This window comes from Scyliorhinus torazame, chromosome 28, assembly GCF_047496885.1.
Source record: "Scyliorhinus torazame isolate Kashiwa2021f chromosome 28, sScyTor2.1, whole genome shotgun sequence".
In the NCBI taxonomy this organism is placed as follows: domain Eukaryota; kingdom Metazoa; phylum Chordata; class Chondrichthyes; order Carcharhiniformes; family Scyliorhinidae; genus Scyliorhinus; species Scyliorhinus torazame.
Window position 1 is genome coordinate 26,614,431 of NC_092734.1, and position 18,045 is coordinate 26,632,475.

The 18,045-nt window shown below is 47.3% G+C and overlaps 1 protein-coding gene across 2 annotated transcripts in view; it reads left to right on the forward strand.

Moving 5' to 3' along the window:
• vstm4a (V-set and transmembrane domain containing 4a) overlaps positions 1–18,045 on the forward strand; it is a 58,912-nt gene that overhangs the window by 21,821 nt on the left and 19,046 nt on the right. Inside the window, exons 3-7 of one of the 2 annotated variants that reach the window (XM_072491725.1) lie at positions 3,470–3,538; positions 9,103–9,171; positions 11,512–11,619; positions 11,745–11,778; positions 14,719–14,825. In XM_072491725.1, coding sequence (XP_072347826.1) covers positions 3,470–3,538; positions 9,103–9,171; positions 11,512–11,619; positions 11,745–11,778; positions 14,719–14,825 — 387 coding nt within the window. The remainder of the gene's footprint in view (positions 1–3,469; positions 3,539–9,102; positions 9,172–11,511; positions 11,620–11,744; positions 11,779–14,718; positions 14,826–18,045) is intronic. The other variant, XM_072491726.1, reaches the window with a different exon arrangement.

Here is an 18,045-nt window from a genome sequence, read left to right on the forward strand (position 1 = left end):
ATCGTGCAAGGGGTTCGACAGATGTTCCAGCTCCTCAGTGTACTCGCGCTGAAAGGCCGTAGACAGCGACCTTCCCCCATTGCGCCTCTGGGGCAGCTGCCCCATGCTTTAGTGCATCCCTCAGCACCTAGTCCTGGACCTCGGAATGTGCCCGTCTGCAACTCGTGGTCGAAGACAACTCTTTGCAATAGAAGACCCAGCGGGCTTCGGGGAAACCGAAGAGCATCCTTTGCCGAGTTGATGATCCTCCAGTCAGGGTTAAAACATAGAACATACAGTGCAGAAGGAGGCCATTCGGCCCATCGAGTCTGCACCAACCCACTTAAGCCCTCACTTCCACCCTATCCCCGTAACCCAATAACCCCTCCTAACCTTCCTTTGACACTAAGGGCAATTTAGCATGACCAATCTACCTAGCCTCCATGTCTTTGGACTGTGGGAGGAAACCGGAGCAGCCGGAGGAAACCGGGTGAGGAACCAAGACATGGGGAGAACATGCAGACTCCGCACAGACAGTGACACAACAAGGAATCAAACCTGGGATCTTGGCGTGTGAAGCCACAGTGCTAGCCAGTGTGCTACCGTGCTGCCCTTGATATCTATCCAGGTGTGCATCCCTGGGAGTAGCCCGGAGAGCACAGAGTTCTGCCTCATGGAGCTCCTCAGGAGTGAACATCAGTATTAACCACTGCATCCCTCTCCAGATCTTCTTTGAAAAGGTGTATTCCAGGAGGAGGTAAACAACAATTTTTTCCCCAGCACCGCCAACTCAAGGGCAACGTACAAAGTGGGGGGGTGGGACTCCCAAGTGTGTCGGAAGAATATGACTAGGAGGGCCTTTCTTACCGCCACCCTACCTACCTCTTGATGTTTGGCTGAAAGTTCTGGCGATGAGGCAGTCTGCTCAGGAAACCATGCGATGGGATCGACCACCTCCTTTTCCTTAGGGCCTCTTGGGATTTACATGTGGACTACCGCCTGATGGAGTTCTGGTCGAAGGCGTTTTTCTGATTAACCTTTCCTGAAGTGAAAGGCGGTCTAACTGCTTGGAGTATTTCGCGACAACGTAGCCGGACCAGTCCTTCACAACGCCAGGGGCAGGTAGATACTCAACCTACAGTGACATTCAGTGTTTGAAGCAACTGCCCACAAAGGTGGCCGTCAGGATAAGGGTGATGTTGGGTGCATTTTTCCTCTCTTTGGCTAAAGGTTTGTACATTGAGTCCATGCGATCATGGTCCATTTTCAACCTCCAGATAAGAGTGGAAGATGGCTCGGGAGAATCAGCGTTGCACAGGAGTGAGAAATAGGCCAGGCCAGTGCCCCATACAGCCTGACATCTGGTGATCAGGTTCCTGCCCTCAATAAGAAAGAATGTCGCTCCCAGTTGGCAAACTGCTGGGCTACAGGACCGAATGTTATGGGACTTAAAAAGATTGGGTAATAGGGTGGGGGAATGGGTTAAAAAATAAACTGAAGCCAGACTTGTCCTGTTTCAATTTGAACCAGTACTTCTGAACAGGAGGCAAAGGCCTGAGGTTAGGGGGATTGATCTTGAATATCTGGATTGGTGTTTGATATATTTGAAGCAGCAACTTAATTTTTATTTGTTTCCGGGATGTGCTCATCCCTAATTGCCCCAGAGAAGGCGATGGTTAGCCACTTTCTTGAACCATGTGATGTAGGTACACCCACTGTGCTGTTAGGAAGGGAGTTCCAGGACTTTGACCGGCAGCAGTAAAGGAAGGGTGAATGGCTTGGAGGGGAACTTCTAGGTGGCGGGGTTCCCATTTGTCTGCCACCCTTGTCCTCCTAGGCTGCAGAGGTCATGGGTTTGAAAGGTGGTGTTGACAAAGCCTTGGTGAGTTTCTGCAGTGCATCTTGCAGCTGGCAAACACCATTGCCACTGAGTGCCGGCGGGGAGGGGGTGAATGTTGAAGGTGGTTGATGGGGTGTCAATCAAGCAGGGCTGCTTTGTCCTGGATGGTGTCGAGCTTCTTCAGTGCTGTTGAAGCTGTACTCATCCAGGCAAGTGGAGAGTATTCCATTACACTCCTGTCTTGTGCCTTGTAGATGGTGGACAGGCTTTGGGGGGTCAGAAGGTGAAGTACTCACTGCAGGATTCCTAACCTTTGACCTGCTCTGGCAGCCACAGCAATTATATGGCCAATCCAGTTCAGTTCTGGTCAATAGTAACCCCCAAGGATGTTGATAGTGGGGGATTCAGTGATGGTAATGCCATTGAATGTAAAGAGGAGATTGTCAGAGATGGTCATTGCATGGCACTTGTGTCGTATGCGTCTTGCCACTTATCAGCCCAAGCCTGGATGTCCAGGTCTTGTTGCATATGGTCATGGACTATTTTAGTATCTGTTCAGTAGCAAATGTGCTGAACATTGTGTAATCATCAGTGGACATCCCTACTTCTGACCTTATGATGGAGGGAAGGCCATTGATTGAGCAGCTGAAGATGGTTGGGCCTAAGACACTACCCTGAGGAACTCCTGCAGTGGAGACCTGGACTCTTCCTTTGTGCTGGGAATGGCTCCAATCAGGGGAGTTTTCCCCCAATTCTCATTGATTCCAATTTTGCTCAGGCTCCTTGATGCCACACTTGGTTAAATGCTGCCTTGATGTCAAGGGCAGCCACTCTCACCTCAGCTCTGGAGTTCAGCGCTTTGTTGGGTTTGAACCAAGGCTGTAATGAGGCCGCAAGCTGAATGAATAAGAGACTTAATAGAGGTATCCAAAATTATGAAGGGTATGGCCAGAATAGATAGGGAGAAACTGTTCTCGCTCGTGAAAGGATTGAGAACGATGTGAGAAAGAACCTTTAAAAGGTTTGGAATGCACTGACTGAGCGTATGCTGGAGGCAGGTTCAATCGAAGCTTTCGGGAGGGAAGTAGAGCGCTAGTAAAAACCAAGAATGTGCGGGGTTATGGGGAGAAGACAGGAGAATGGCGCAAAGTGAATATGCGCATTTGGCGATGTGGTACAGACGTGATGGGCCGAATGGCCTCCTTCTGCAAGGAAGTGGCTCTGACGGAACCCGAAATGGGCAGCTAGTGACCAGGCTCCACAAGGAAGGTTTAAGTCTCACCCACTGTGGCCAACTAGTCCTCCCTCGAACACCCCATCCCATAAGTCCCCCTTTAGATCCACATCTTTCTTTTTAGCTTTTCGCGGACGTGGGCAAATCATCCAGCATTTACTTTGCATTCCTAATTGCCCTTTAGAAGGGGTGGTGAGCCACATTCTCGAACCTCTAAAAGGTAAGCGATGCTGGAAGAGTACCAGCAGTTACAACTGTGTCAGCTGCTCCGGATATTGACAGTAAGAAAAAGAACATGTTGCACATGAGGATCTTCAACAAAAACCAAAGTCTTTAAACCTACGCATTTGATGATAAAGATGAAAGGAATTCAAAAATCGCATGGTTATTTTCATTCACTTTGAATTTGTTCACAGTGCGTGTACCACAGACTACTACTGTGCAGGTCTCGGAGAGCAGAAGCGAAACCTGGACACCCTTTGAAGGTAAAATGATTTCCCCCTCTCAGATTGAATTGCATGTTAACACGATAGGAACCTCTGAACGGTTCAGGGAAGGTTTATTAGACCAATGCCACGAATGGGCGGGTTGTCTTATGAGGAAATATTGGAGAGGTTAGGTTTGTATCCACCAGCGTTAAGAGTCAGAGACAACTTGATCAAAGCCATTAATGTCCTGAAGGGGTACTCACGGGGTGGATTTTTCGACGATGTTTGCTCTTGTCGGAGAATCTCGAACCGGGGGTCACTGTTTAAAAATAAGGGGCCGCTCATTTAAGATCGAGATGAGGAGAACTTTCTTCCCTCAGACATGAATTTTTGGAACTCAAAGGGCAGTGGAAGTGGAATCTTTGACTATTTTTAAAGTGGAGCACGATAGATTCTTGATTAACAGGGGGGTGAAAGGTTACCGGGGGGGGGTCACGAAGAATGTGGGGTTGAGGTTACAATCACATCAGCCATGATCGTATTGAATTGGCTCGAGGGGCCGAGTGGCCGACTCCTGCTCCTAATTCGTACGTTTGCAAGTTCTGATGGATGTGATTTACGCGAATGGTTCCAAGAATGAGGAAATTTGGCTGCAAGGTTAGGCTGGAGAAGCTGGGAATATTCGCCTTGGGAGTGCAGATTGAGAAGAGATTTGATGGCGGTTTACGAGAGTACGTCAGGTGACAAAGCAGATGAAGGAAACTTCTCCCATTGGTGGCACAACGACTAAGGGACGCAGATTTAAGATGTGGGAGGGTGGTTGGGAGGGGGTTGCGAGGATGTGAGGAAGACTTTTTAATGCAGCGATTGCTAATGGCCTGGAAGTTGTTGCTTCTAACGGTGGCAGAAGCAGAGTCGATCAATGGTTTGAAAAGGAAATGGGATCGACTCCTGTGGGGAATAAACTAGCAGAACTACAGGGACAGAATGGGGCAGTAGAACTGACTATTCGCTCTGTAAAGAGCATGAACCTGATAGACTAAATTGCCTCCCTCTGCACTGTAACCAGAGCATCACTGCCCCAATGATTCGGGGCGGCACAGTGGTTAGCTCACAACGGCAGGGACCCGGATTCGATTCTGACCTTGGGCGACTGTCAGTGTGGAGTTTGCCCTTTCTTCCCGTGTCTGCGTGGGTTCCCTCCGGGTGCTCCGGTTTCCTCCTACAGTCCAAAGATGTACAGGTTAGGTGGATTGGCCATGCTAAATTGCCCCTTAGTGTCCAAAGCATCAGGTAGGGTGACGGGACTAGGGTTAAGTAGAGTACTCTTCAGAGGGTCAGTGCAGACTCGATGGGCCAAATGGCCTCCTTCTGCACGGTAGGGATTCTCTGATTCTTAGAAAGTCAAAGGCCAAATAAACATCTCCAATTTAATACTTGGTTAAATGACACAGTCACTTCACTGCACTACAGCCAGGGGGGCACAGTAGCACAGTGGTTCACACAGTTGCTTCGTAGCTCCAGGGTCCCAGGTTCGATTCCCGGCTTGGGTCACTGTCTGTGCGGAGTTTGCACTTTCTCCCCGTGTGTGCGTGGGTTTCCTCCGGGTGCACTGGTTTCCTCCCACAGTCCAAAGATGTGCAGGTTAGGTGGATTGGCCATGCTAAATTGCCCTTAGTGTCCAGGAAAGTTGGGTGGGGTTACTGTGTTAGGGTGGAGGTGTGGGGTTGGGTAGGGTTGTTGCTCTCTTTGGTTGGCTCTTAATTTGGCTCTGTTTAATTACGTTTGCTCAAGAGTCGCCAGGTATCTTTCGACACCGCCACAAGGTTCAGAACCAAATACTGATCAATGACTCGATACACCAGTTCGTAAGTTCAAAAGCAATGCTCATTTATTTACACAGTCAAATCTACTCATGCATAAACTCTACAAACTAAACTACCACTATTACTAAAGCCTATACTTAGCTTTGGGTGCCCACTCAGTCAGAGGAACAATGGCCGTTGCTCAGTTCTGAGGCTGCTGGGCTGAGCTGTTTACAGGGTAGCAACTAGGAGCGTCTATCTCGTAGCGTGCGTTGACTTGGAACTTACTTGGTCTGCTGTAGCTGCGAGGCTGGTCTCTCTCTTCACTGAGAGCCAAAGCCAAATAAGGAAGACTCTCCCTTGGGGAATACCTTTTACACTAAAAAGGGCTTCGCACGCTTTTGGGTGGGCCTTGAACTTGGCCTCAACTAATTGGGACTTTCCCAATCAGTCGTATCGATCTTCCTCCAATCGAGGGGTTGTTCCCTGATTGTTGGGTGTGTCCTGGTGACTGTTGGTCTGCTTTGTCTTAGTCTCTTCTGGTGCCGGGGAGTCTGCCTTAACATTGTGTATCTAAATGTTTCCCTTTTGTCCCTGGAGATGGCTCATTAGTATGTAGATTGCTTGGCCCTTTCTGTCCTGTCTGAGAGTCTAAGGTTCTAATCAACAGACAGAGCTTGCACCTGCTTGTTTCTTAGCATTGTCCAATGTTCCCTACATTCTTTGCAAGTGCCACAAACCTTGGTTATGCCACCATTAAAACCCTTGCCTAACAAAAATCATTCAATCTCAGGAGGTTGTGCACATCACTCAATCTCAGGAAATTCTTCACTTGCTGTGCCAATGTAAAGTTAGGACCTGGTTTAGCACAGTGGGCTAGATATCTGGCTTGTAATGCAGAACAAGGCCAGCAGCGCGGGTTCAATTCCCATACCGGCCTCCCCGAACAGGCACCGAAATGTGGTGACTAGGGGCTTTTCACCGTAACTTCATTGAAGCCTACTTGTGATAATAAGTGATTTTTATATTATTATTATAAAGTGCCTCTTCCCTGTATTAATTTTAAAATTCCTTGCATTACAACAATAACGCCACTTCAAAAGTGCTTTGAGATATCCTAAAGCCATGAAAGTTGCTATATAAATGAAAGATTCTTTCTTCAATTTAGCTCGGCCTTGTGATTTGCAACATCCACTAAGTGATTACGTTGCGTACATTGTACAGAAATGTTTGGTCCATCTTGTGTTCTAGTTGGTCAACATCGAATGAGAAGATTTCTTCTTATCCTTTTACATACCAACTTCCACGATTGATTGTTACTCGATCATCCTATTGCCCGAATAGTTTCATTCCCTCACTGGTCAACGCTGCATGCCTTTTTGGTCTCAGTGCCTCGGGCTTTCTGTGATCTTTGTCGGAGGTTAGGCTGAATTCCCTCGATTGCCGTGTTACTGAGAATGGCCACATATGATTTTGTTCTTCTCTACATGGGTGACTCCAAACTACTGTTCACATCTGGAATCGGTTCACCGATCCTCCATCCAGCCCTCTGAGCCCATTAACGTGTTAGTTCTGCCATCAGTCTCACAGGAGTCGACGTTACATCATCCTCCAACTGCTCTATTCATTCAACAAGCGAGCAAAGGAAAACGTCAGTGTAGACACTGTTTAAACAGTGGAGAATCCTCCACGTGCACATTCAAAATAGATAATTTTTCTTTATTTGGCCTGGTGAGCGGTTGGCCTGAGGGGCTGACACGTGACCATCCCTCATCCAATCAGTTTACTATTGGTTAATAAAAATCAATTTCAGTGCCAAGAGGCTCTCTTATCCACCAATGGCCCCATTGGTTCGCATTGAAGTTCATGTCGCTTCTGATTGGATGGTGTATGCCGGTATTCCCCATTCTTTTTTTAAAAATTGAGGTTAAAAAAAAATGTAGAGTACCCAATTCATTCTTTTCCAATTAAGGGGCAATTTAGCTTGGCCAATCCACCTGCCCTGCACATCTTTGGGTTGTGGGGGTGAAACCCACGCAAACACGGGGAGAATGTGCAAACTCCACACGGACAGTGACCCAGAGCCGGGATTGAACCTGGGACCTCGGCGCCGTGAGGCAGCAGGACTAACCCACTGTGCCACCGTATTCCCCCATTTCTAAGTCCCATCTCCATTCTGCCATATTGACCAAATCTCTCAAGTTTGAACTCCATCCCCACCTTCCAGTCGACCAAGTCCCCCCGCTGTTCACTCCTGGGTCTTAATCAATGCGAGGTTACGTTTACCTGATCTGCAGCAGCGGGTTCATCTTGAGTTTGCTTAATTCTTAATGCTTTGCGGAGGGGCGAAATGGCTCCAACCCGTTTCCGTCAATTCCGTGCCCAGATTCCAGGGCTAGTTCAAAATTCAATCTGTCCAAATCAGGCCTAGCCCGCAAAGTTGGTTAAGCCTTCCGGTCAAAGATGCGAGATTCTGCCGATTTTTTTGTGTTGCTTTAGGTAGGTTGTTCAAATTGCGCTCATTTCCTTAAGCACAAAGACACTGCAGTAGTTGGCATCAATCTCAGAGAAATCTCCAGTATAACTCCAGTATTGCGTGCAATTCTGGTCGCCGCATTATAGGAAGGATGTGGAAGCATTGGAAGGGTGCAGAGGAGATTTACCAGACTGTTGCCTGGTATGGAGGGAAGATCTTATGAGGAAAGGCTGAGGGACTTGAGGCTGTTTTCGTTAGAGAGAAGAAGGTTAAGGGGTGACTTAATTGAGGCATACAAGGTGATCAGAGGATTGGATAGGGTGGACAGTGAGAGCCTTTTTCCTCGGATGGTGATGTCTAGCACGAGGGGACATAGCTTTAAATTGAGGGGAGATAGATATAAGACAGATGTCAGAGGTAGGTTCTTTACTCAGAGAGTAGTAAGGGTGTGGAATGCCCTGCCTGCAACAGTAGTGGACTCGCCAACACTAAGGGTATTCAAATGGTCATTGGATAGACATATGGACGATAAGGGAATAGTGTAGATGGGCTTTAGAGTGGTTTCACAGGTCGGCGCAACATCGAGGGCCGAAGGGCCTGTACTGCGCTGTAATGTTCTATGTTCTAACCCAGCCAGTGAAATCTGGCATAAATATTGGCCACATTTTCCCAATTTCACCCAAATCAGGAACATTGATCCCAATTTATCCTTCATGGACAGGATACATCATCGGGTAGCCAAACCTCCAGGATTGTCTTAAAGTCTCACCGATTCAAGTATTGATTTCCTCGACACTGCCACTGGAGAAGAAAGGCAATGGAGCTGGGAAAATGGGTCGTTTGAGGGGTACAGGGTGGTTGGAGGTGGGGGGACACGTGAGGAAACATTCCGGAATCCGTCCAGCCAGAACTGGCAATCTGCAGACAGAACATCATGAGAGAATCTGGTGAGAATATCGTCTGACAAACTGCACTGGAACCTTCCATCACTGACCTTTCAACATTTACTGAGTGACACTGCGCGAGCTTAACTGCGTTTAACAGCAAATTTCAGGAGGCAGCTCGTTCATCGGGCAGATGGACCCTGCGTTTCCTGTGACCTTACAAGTCTGACTCAATAAACGATCAATAAACCTTTGCGGGCAGATGTTACGGCCTCCAGTGTGTTTCCTGATGCGGCTGGTGTTTGGAGACAATTAGCAACGGGAAACATGATAAGAGAGAAATATCACGTCACCCAACTAAATAACGGTGATGCACACAATCTTAACTCCCGCAGCTACGTAGTAAGGACGGTCCGCAAAGCAGCACAAGTAAACAACGTGATTTTTAACTTGCAGATCCACTTCTGGAAACTTCCACTGTGTTGATTTCCAAGACTCCCAAGGAAGAACGGAGAATATTTGGAGGTAAAGTTGCTCGTCAGTCCAGATTAATTCCCTGAGCACGGGAGAAAGAAAAACTATTCTGCAGGAGGGTGTTTTCTTATATTTGGCACGTGTGAAGAAGTACCACAACCATATGTGCCAAACTCTTCAGAAGTGAAGGCAAGAAAATTAGAACGGGGGGTGGTGAAGACAGATATTTGAGGGCATGACCGGATTTTTTTTCAAACTTTTATTTTGTACAATAGTGGGTAGAGTCCCTAACTCTCAATTAGATGCTCTGGGTTCAAGGCTCACTTCAGCACCTGATGGTTACTGAAGGTGTCTTCATAAAATAGCCAAACAGATTGGTTATCAGCCTCAAAATGTTTCCAATATGCCTCCTGGCAGGCAGCAAGAGTGGGAGAGTTTCCTGGTCCACCATTTTGCAGATGGCAGTGGCAAACTGCATTACTGTTCCGAGCATCAGTGGAAGTCCGTGATTGCCAACGCCCTCCTAGGATGTGGCATCTGAAGGTAGATGCAAACCATCCCCCAGGATTACTATGGGTGAAAAGATGAGATGAGAAAGCAGCTGTAGTAAGGAACTCCTGGGAGTTGAATGGTTGTCAGCCTTGAGTCTTATTATGGGGAGAGCGGGAGGGCGGACCGATACAGAGGAAGAGTTCCCGAGTGTGAGGCTAAAGCCGAAGGGGGAATGTAGGGAGGTGCTGATGCAACGCAAGACACAGATGGAAGAGGGAAAGTGGTGAAGGAGCAAGAGCAACGATGAGGAGTCGATGGAAAAAATTAGTGAGCCAAGACGAAACTTCCGAATTGGTATGTTTGAAGGACAGAGAGCTAATGGAGGCTGGCAAGGGCAGAAATAAAAGGGAGCAAGATGCTGTAGGACAAGACGCAGGCAGCTCAGTTTTGATAAGTTGGAGTTATTATGAAGGGTGGAGCATTCAGGCCACATCTAATAACATGATAATACGTGCTGATTGTCACAAGTAGGCTTCAATGAAGTTACTGTGAAAAGCCCCTAGTCGCCATATTCCGGTGCCTGTTCGGGGAGGCCAGCACGGGAATTGAACCCGCGCTGCTGGCATTGTTCTGTATTGCAAGCCAGCTATTTAGCCCACTGTAAACTCATCCAGTCCACATTTTGTGAGGATGATTGACAGGAAGGTTGTATGTAGCGTGGAGCGGACACACATGGCTGAAGGAGATGGCGAATGAGCAAAAATATTGAAGCCTTTTAAAAGCAAAATCGTTTCCCTCTTTCATTTTTTTGCTATTTAGCGCAGTTTGAATCTGGGTCCAGGTCCATGCTCTTACGCAAACTAAGACCACCAGTAAGTTCATCCTTAAGGCAAGTTATCTCAGATGTTAGTCAGCCATTACATTTATTGTTAAAAATAGAAAATGTTGGAAGAGCTCAGCAGGTCTTCAGAGCTCACGGACGCTGCCAGTCCCGCTGAGTTTTTTCCCCCAGGATTTTCTGCTTTTATTTCAGATTTCCAGCATTCGCAATATTTTGCCTTTGTTACATGTGTTGCTCTATTTATTCTACTAGCATTGAAATGAGCTGTGGGTCTGGTTGTAACGCTCTTTTCCTGTTAGTCAGAAGGTGCTGGATTCAGGTCCCACTCCAGGGAACTGAGTTCCTAACTTGGGCTGACGCTTTAGTGGAACTCCTGAGGGAATACCGCGCCATCAAGAGTTTCGCCTTTTGGATGAGGTGTTAAACTAAGGCCGCATTTGCCCTCAAAGCTTCCGCAGCGTTATTTTGAACAAGAGGAGGTCTCCCTTACGTCCTGCCCAATATTTACCTCTCAATCAGCAACGCTTAAAAAAAAAATAGACTTGAGGATAGGATTTTGCATTGGCTGCTGGCAGGATCATCCTGTCCTGGCGTCCGCGGCATTTTGCACGGCTCTCCCATCCTGCCGCTGGGGAACCCATCGTGGTGGGTCACCTTCAGCAGAAGCGGGTGGGAAGACCTGGAAATCCCACCCTGGTCATTCATTTCATTGCTGTTTTTGTGGGAGCTTGCTGTGCACTTGTTACGTCAACACGGCGACAACGCTTCAAAGATCCTGAGACTGCGGCAGGTGCTACCGAAACGCAAGTCATTTTTGTTCAACAGAATGTGCTAATTTCAAGAGAGAGTTTATTGTGTCCAAAATAGTTTAGATCTTTCTCATTCAATAATCATAAAAAAAGGAATGGTGCTAAATCGCAAAGAGACCGAGGTAGATTATTCCCTTCTCTGGCAACTGAATACATTTCTGTTACTAAGAAGATTTGTCTGCTAGCACAGTTTCACTTGTTGCTGTTTACATTGTGTTTATCCTGCTAATGTTTGTGCCTTGTTTTCAGATCTGTATCTATATGCGACATTGGTGTGCTCTCTGGGGATTATATCGGTGATGCTTTTTGCGGTCTTTATCATTTGTCAGACATTGAAAAACAGGAAGCAAACAAGAGGTGATTGCGATAATCGAAAAGATAAAGTTGACACTTTTGCATGTCTCCCTTATCAGGAAAATCGACCAATTAATTGTATTTGTTTTGTGTATGCAGAACTTCATTGCTTTTGCATTTCTTCACAGGGAGAAAATATTTGACAAAAGGCCCCAATTGCAGGTACAGTCTGTGCATAACTCTTTGGAGAATTGCATTGTGGAAAATGTTTTATTTCTTTGGGGCAGCACTCATCACCAACTCCAAGCCCTTCCTGGCCAGGTGTATTGCCAAAAAGCAATCGGCAGATCTCCAACATTACTGAACTTATTTGGTGTTGTTTTAGATGCTGATTAAGGATCGTTGCTCTTCCCTCAGCAGCACCTCGCACCCGGAATATTGGAAAAACAGCTCCTACGAACCAGCCCTCGCATTATATCGTGCAACACCTTCAATCCCCACACTGCAGCCTTAATTTAGAGCAGGAGCCCGGGAAGATTAGGGACTGTGGGCTCTTGTGCACTAAAAGTTGTGTTAACGGCCACCTCACTTCTCGTCACCCAGAGTCCTTGGGAAGGTTAATCTCATTCCTCTGCCTGGATTTGAACCAGGTCCCAGATGTGAAACAGCCTCTGCTTTCAAAGGCTGTATTTGCAATCAGAGCCATGAAACTTCACAATATTAATAATTATTAATAATCTTTATTGTCACAAGTAGGCTTACATTAACACTGCAATTAAGTTATTGTGAAAAGCCCCTAGTGGCCACACTCCGGCGCCTGTTCGGGTACACGGACGGAGAATTCAGAATGTAAAATTCACCTCACAGCACGTCTTCGGGACTTGTGGGAGAAAACCGGAGCGCTCAGAGGAAACCCACGTAGTCACAGGGAGAACGTGCAGACTCCGCACAGACATTGACCCAAGCCGGGAATCGAACCTGGGAACCTGGCGCTGTGAAGCCACAGTGCGAACCATTTCATTCCGAGAAGGCAAGATAATCAGATTATTCCACTGCAGATATCTAAAGCCAGAATAACGTTTTTTAAATTTATTCATTCATTCACGGGATGAGGGCGTCGCTGGAAAGCGTGAACATTTATGGTCTTATCCCTAATTACCCTTGAATTGAGTCGCTTGGCAGGCCATTTCTGCAAGTCTGGAGTCGCATGTAGGCCAGGCCAGGTAAGGACGGCAGATTTCCTTCCCAGAAGGACACCAGTGAACCAGATGAGTTTTTACGACAATCGTTAATTGATTCATTAGACTTTGGGCGGAATTAAACTATAACATCGCCAAGTGCCATTTTGGACGGGATGGTGGGGTGTTTCCCATCAGCTTTTTGGGTCAGATTCAGACCGGTAAGTCATTTTTTGGGGGGTCCTGGGGGGGGCGGGGGGGGGGGGGGGGTTTCATCCCAGTTTAGCCCACACTTTTCAACAGTGGAGAGCTGAACCTGCCGGGGGGGGGGGAGAATGGCAGTAGCTGCAGCGCTCATTCAGAATGCCGGCGCAGTTATGATGGGCTGAATGGGCTCTTTCTGCACTGTGACAATTCTGTAGGTGCTGAAATAATTGGAACTTTGAAGGTTGCGAGAGAGAGATTTTATTGGGTGCGGCTTTCAAAGGATTCGGAGCAAAGGCAGAAAGATAGTGTTTGGATTTCCCATGATCTATTCTAACCCACTGGAGGAGCGAGAAATTAATGGTCGACTCCTGCTCCTGTGGTACAAATGTTGCTGGACTTCAATTGGACTTCCAATTAAAGGACTTTAGATTTTGGCTTAAATTGCGTTGGTTTGGAAGATATTTAGGTGGCGTCCCGTCAGACGTGTGGCTCTTTCTATTAAGGTTACTTATGTGTTTGGGGTGATGTGTTGCTTACTGTCAAGGATAGGCCTTAAAGCAGCAGTAGGCATCCTGTGTGCCCAGTGGCTACACGCAGCCCATCTAGGGTCTGAGTGCGGCCTGGGAGACATTTTGTTGACCGTTGCCCACATGGAGAGTTGCTACATTCCGCTGATTTCCATCCGCGTAGCTTGTCTTCTACAGGCATGACTGAAGTGACTCGCACGTAAAGCGAGGGCGAGTGAGGTGCGTGCTGATCGCTCACAACATTGACTGTGAGAGCCGTGCGCTCCCTCTGCATCCAATCAATAATAATAATAATAGCTTATTGTCACAAGTAGGCGTCAATGAAGTTACTGTGGAAAGCCCCTAGTCGCCACATTCCGGCGCCAGTCCGGGGAGGCCGGTATGGGAATTGAACCCGCGCTGCTGGCCTTCTCCTGCATTACAAGCCAGCTTCATAGATTCATAGAGCATACAGTTCAGAAAGAGGCCATTCGGCCCATCGAGTCTGCACCGACCCACTTAAGCCCTCACTTCCACCCTATCCCCATAACCCAATAACCCCTCTTAAACCTTTTGGACACTAAGGGCAATTTATCATGGCCAATCCACCCAACCTGCACGTCTTTGGACTGTGGGAGGAAACCGGAGCACCCGGAGGAAACCCACGCAGACACGGGGAGAACGTGCAGACTCCGCACAGACAGTGACCCAGCGGGGAATCGAACCTGGGACCCTGGCGCTGTGAAGCTACAGTGCTAGCCACTGTGCTACCGTGCTGCCCTGTTCAGCCCTGTTCAGCCCATTGTGCTAAACCAGCCCCTCCAATCAAAGCATACATATTTATTTTCTTTTTACCATTTGAAGTTGATGGTTCTATTAGTGTATGAATGCCGGAGCATTTTCTGTTACTCGCTATGAAATATTCAGCGTGTATTAAATGTATCGTCATTCATGGGGTCATAGTTCGCGAACATGCTTGATTTTTCCCTTGCGGCCCACTGAGATGACGGAGGCCTATTCGCGAGCCGAGTTTGCCCATCACTGCATTGAAGAATATATGCTCTCACCGATACAATTGGCGATGTCCCCTTTGAGTCCATCCCTCGTACATCAATGCACTGTGGAAACCAGGGGGAACAGGTAAAAAGTATGCAAGGCTAAATGTGCCACCTCCTGATTGACATGGGGTCTAACCACCAGCTGATTATCTTTCCGTTTGTTGATTGGACGATGAGAACTAGCCCTGTGGATAACACTCTTGTCTTTTACAGTTCAGGAGAAATGGTGATGAGCACAGGGAGCATGTCCCTCCTACAACCCAAATCAAAAAAGAAAAAGAAGGCTGTGCAAGATCCGCCTCCACCAATTCCAGTTAAAAGTAGGTTCTAGTTGATCACACGTGAGCGTAAATGTAAAACACCAATGGTGTAGATTAACCGGCATGTCAAATCTTTTTGTGGGGTTTGCTCTGAGCATTTATCTGCTGAATTTCTCCTTGGCAACATCAACTTGCGTTTACATAGTGCCTTTAGTGAAGGAAAATGTCCCAAGTTGCTCTACATAATGACTGATTGATTGATTTATTGTCACATGTACCGAAGTACAGTGAAAAGTCTGTTTCTGCAGCCAAAGGAACATACACAGTACGTACACAGTAGACAAAAATAATAATCGACAAAGTACATTGTTAGATAAGTGATTGAGTACAGTGCGGAACAAGGGCCAAACAAAGCAAATACGACATGAGCACGAGCAGCATAGGGCGTCATGAATAGTGTCCTTTCAGGGGACAGATCAGTCCGTGGGAGAGTCGTTGAGGAGTCTAGTAGCTGTGGGGAAGAAGATGTTCCTATGTCTGGATTTGCGGGTCTTCAGATTTCTGTATCTTCTGTCTGATGCAAAGGTCTGGAAGAGAGCAAAGCCTGGGTGGGAGGGGTCTCTGACAATGCTGTCTTTGTTGCTTTGATTCTTTCATAGGATGTGGGCGTCGTTGGTTAGGCCAATATTTGTTGCCCATCCCTTGTTGCCTCTCAGACGCTGGTGGTGAGCTGCCTTCTTGAATCGCTGCAGTCCCTGAGGAGTAGGTACACCCACAGTGCTGTTAGGGAGGAAGTTCCAGGATATTGACTCGATGACAGTGAAGGAACGGCGATATATTTCCAAGTTACGATGGTATGTGGTTTGGAGGGGAACCTCCAGGTGGTGGTGTTCCCAAGTGTGTGCTGCTCCTGCCCTCTAGGTAGTAGAGGCCATGGGTTTGGAAGGTGCTGTCTAAGGAGCCTTGGTGAGATGCTACAGTGCATTTGAAGATGGTCCAGAGTATTTCATTGGCGTTGAAATGGTTTGGGACACCTAGGAGCTGTGAAAGGCACAATATAAAAGGAAGTTATTTTTTACAACAGACAATAAAGACCTAGATAGCTTCCGATCCTTTGGCTTGAATTGAGTGAGCTGATCTCGGTCACAAGAGTAGAAGGGATGTCCTCTTTCCTGGTCACAGTTTAGTAACTTTGGCTGTTAACCTCCTTATGTATGGACATCAGGTGATCTCAGGACTTGACTCAATTGAGACTCCTATGGTTGAATATGGCTCACATATATAAACATTGGCCATGATTGAGGTCATAAAACATTGTTGGCAAATCCTTAATATTCAAAAACAGATAATGGTCAACCAACATAGAGATGGCACTGAGTGACATTTAAGCTTATTCTAGAAGTTCAACAGAATTTTTTTAGGAACAACAATATTTTTTCTGATAGTATTAAAATGGTTCTTTGTAAGGCATTGCATGACATGGATGTCAAACCAATCAAACTGGGAAAGATGACATTTGAAGATGATTTATATTTTAATTTCAAAGGAAAGTATTTGCTAATGTTAGTTAATTACTTGTTTCTATGCTGAATATTTGACTGAATTGCCAATACAAGCATCTCACAATTCTTCCAAGGTGGTGGAGTGGCCTGACTACAGGTGTGGAGGTTTTTAATCGAACAAACGATGGCAAAACCTGCAGAAATTTCCTTGAGCCAGTCAAGGTCTGTGGAATTATCTGTGGGACCTCAATGATTTATCGATCTAATGCTGCAACATAGTTCAGAAGCTGGCTTGCTATTGTTATTAAAAGTGATGGGCAACCTCCATTCTGAACTTCAAATACGCCTTAACAAAACTCTTGTTGTTGTCTTCCGTGGAGCTATCATCATTGGGACTTTGTGACACTATGGGCACTGCTATCCTTCACAGAATCGGCCATCTTTTCTTTCTGGGTTAGATCTTCACTCTGATTTGCAGTTTCCCTCCAGTACTTGAGAGTTGACGGTTTTGCGTCTTTTCCACACCACCACCCCCCTCGCACCCCACCCTAAATCTTTCCTAAAGGCTACTGACACCCAACTGAAGGATAGACCCAAGGGGTGGCATCCGGCGCCGGGGTGGAGAATCCAGTTTCACGCATGGAATCATGACCGGCGCCGGTTCCTTGATTCTCCGGCCTCCAAAAAGTGGCGTATGCTACACCACGTATCCACCACCTGCGGCCATTGCTGGAGGCCCGCCCCGCTATTCTCCGCCCCCGACCGGCCAAAGTTCCGAAGGTGTATTTCTAATATGATACCAGCCGTTCGGGAAACTCACGAGACGGCTGCGGACTCGGTCCGCGGCTGTCTTCGCCGGGGGCGGGCCGATCGCAGGGCAGTGGGGGTCATCGGGGCCTTTGACCCGGAAGTGCGGGGGGGCCGTATCTGCAGCTGGAGCTGCGAGCTTCACGACGGCTCCCTGCTCGGCCCCCTGCAAGGCTGCGAATCTGTGGCCTTTTGACGCCAGTGTTTCTAGCGTAAAAGACCACAGTTTTCACGACGGGGTGGGGACGTAGTCCCTGAAACAGAGAACCCAGCCCAAAGTCACGTGGGTCAGTCGTCCTCGTCGTTCCTGCACTGTACGGGGTTGTTCAAGTCCAAACTAGTATTGCGGTTCAGCCGAGCTTTGAAGGGTGTCTTACCCATTCCTGTTTCACCCCTTCAACACTCAAGAGGCCGCCGATTCATTTGAACGCGTGGAGGTGGCATGGGTGCACCAACACCATATGGACTGCAGCAATTCAAGAAGGCAGCTCATCGCCACTTTCTCAAGGGCAATTAGGAATGGGCAATAAATGCTGGCCTGGCCAGCGACACCCACATCCCGTAAAGAAGCAGAAACTCAATTATCACTGCTGTTTTAGTTATTATCTGAGGTCAGTTAAATGTTTCAACAGACCGCACTACCTCTTCCCTCCCCCAACCTTGTGTCCTCCATTGTTTTGTCAAGAACTGTACAAGTTGAGATGAAGCAGTCTGCGCCCAGCCTGCCAATTATAGCTGTGTTCTGGGAAAAGAGATATAAGCCCTGCCCTTTCCAGCATTGCAGCGATTCCCGCTTACACAGTTAACAGTAATAAAGGGGTACTTAAGATATCAATCAGCGCAAGTACATGACGACCATTTGACTGCTGAAGAATTGATTGATAGAGACGGCATGTAATTGCTGCCAGCTGCCTAACCCTCCCACTGACACTGCTATTAATGAATTAGTGGAAATCTAATTAATGGACCAA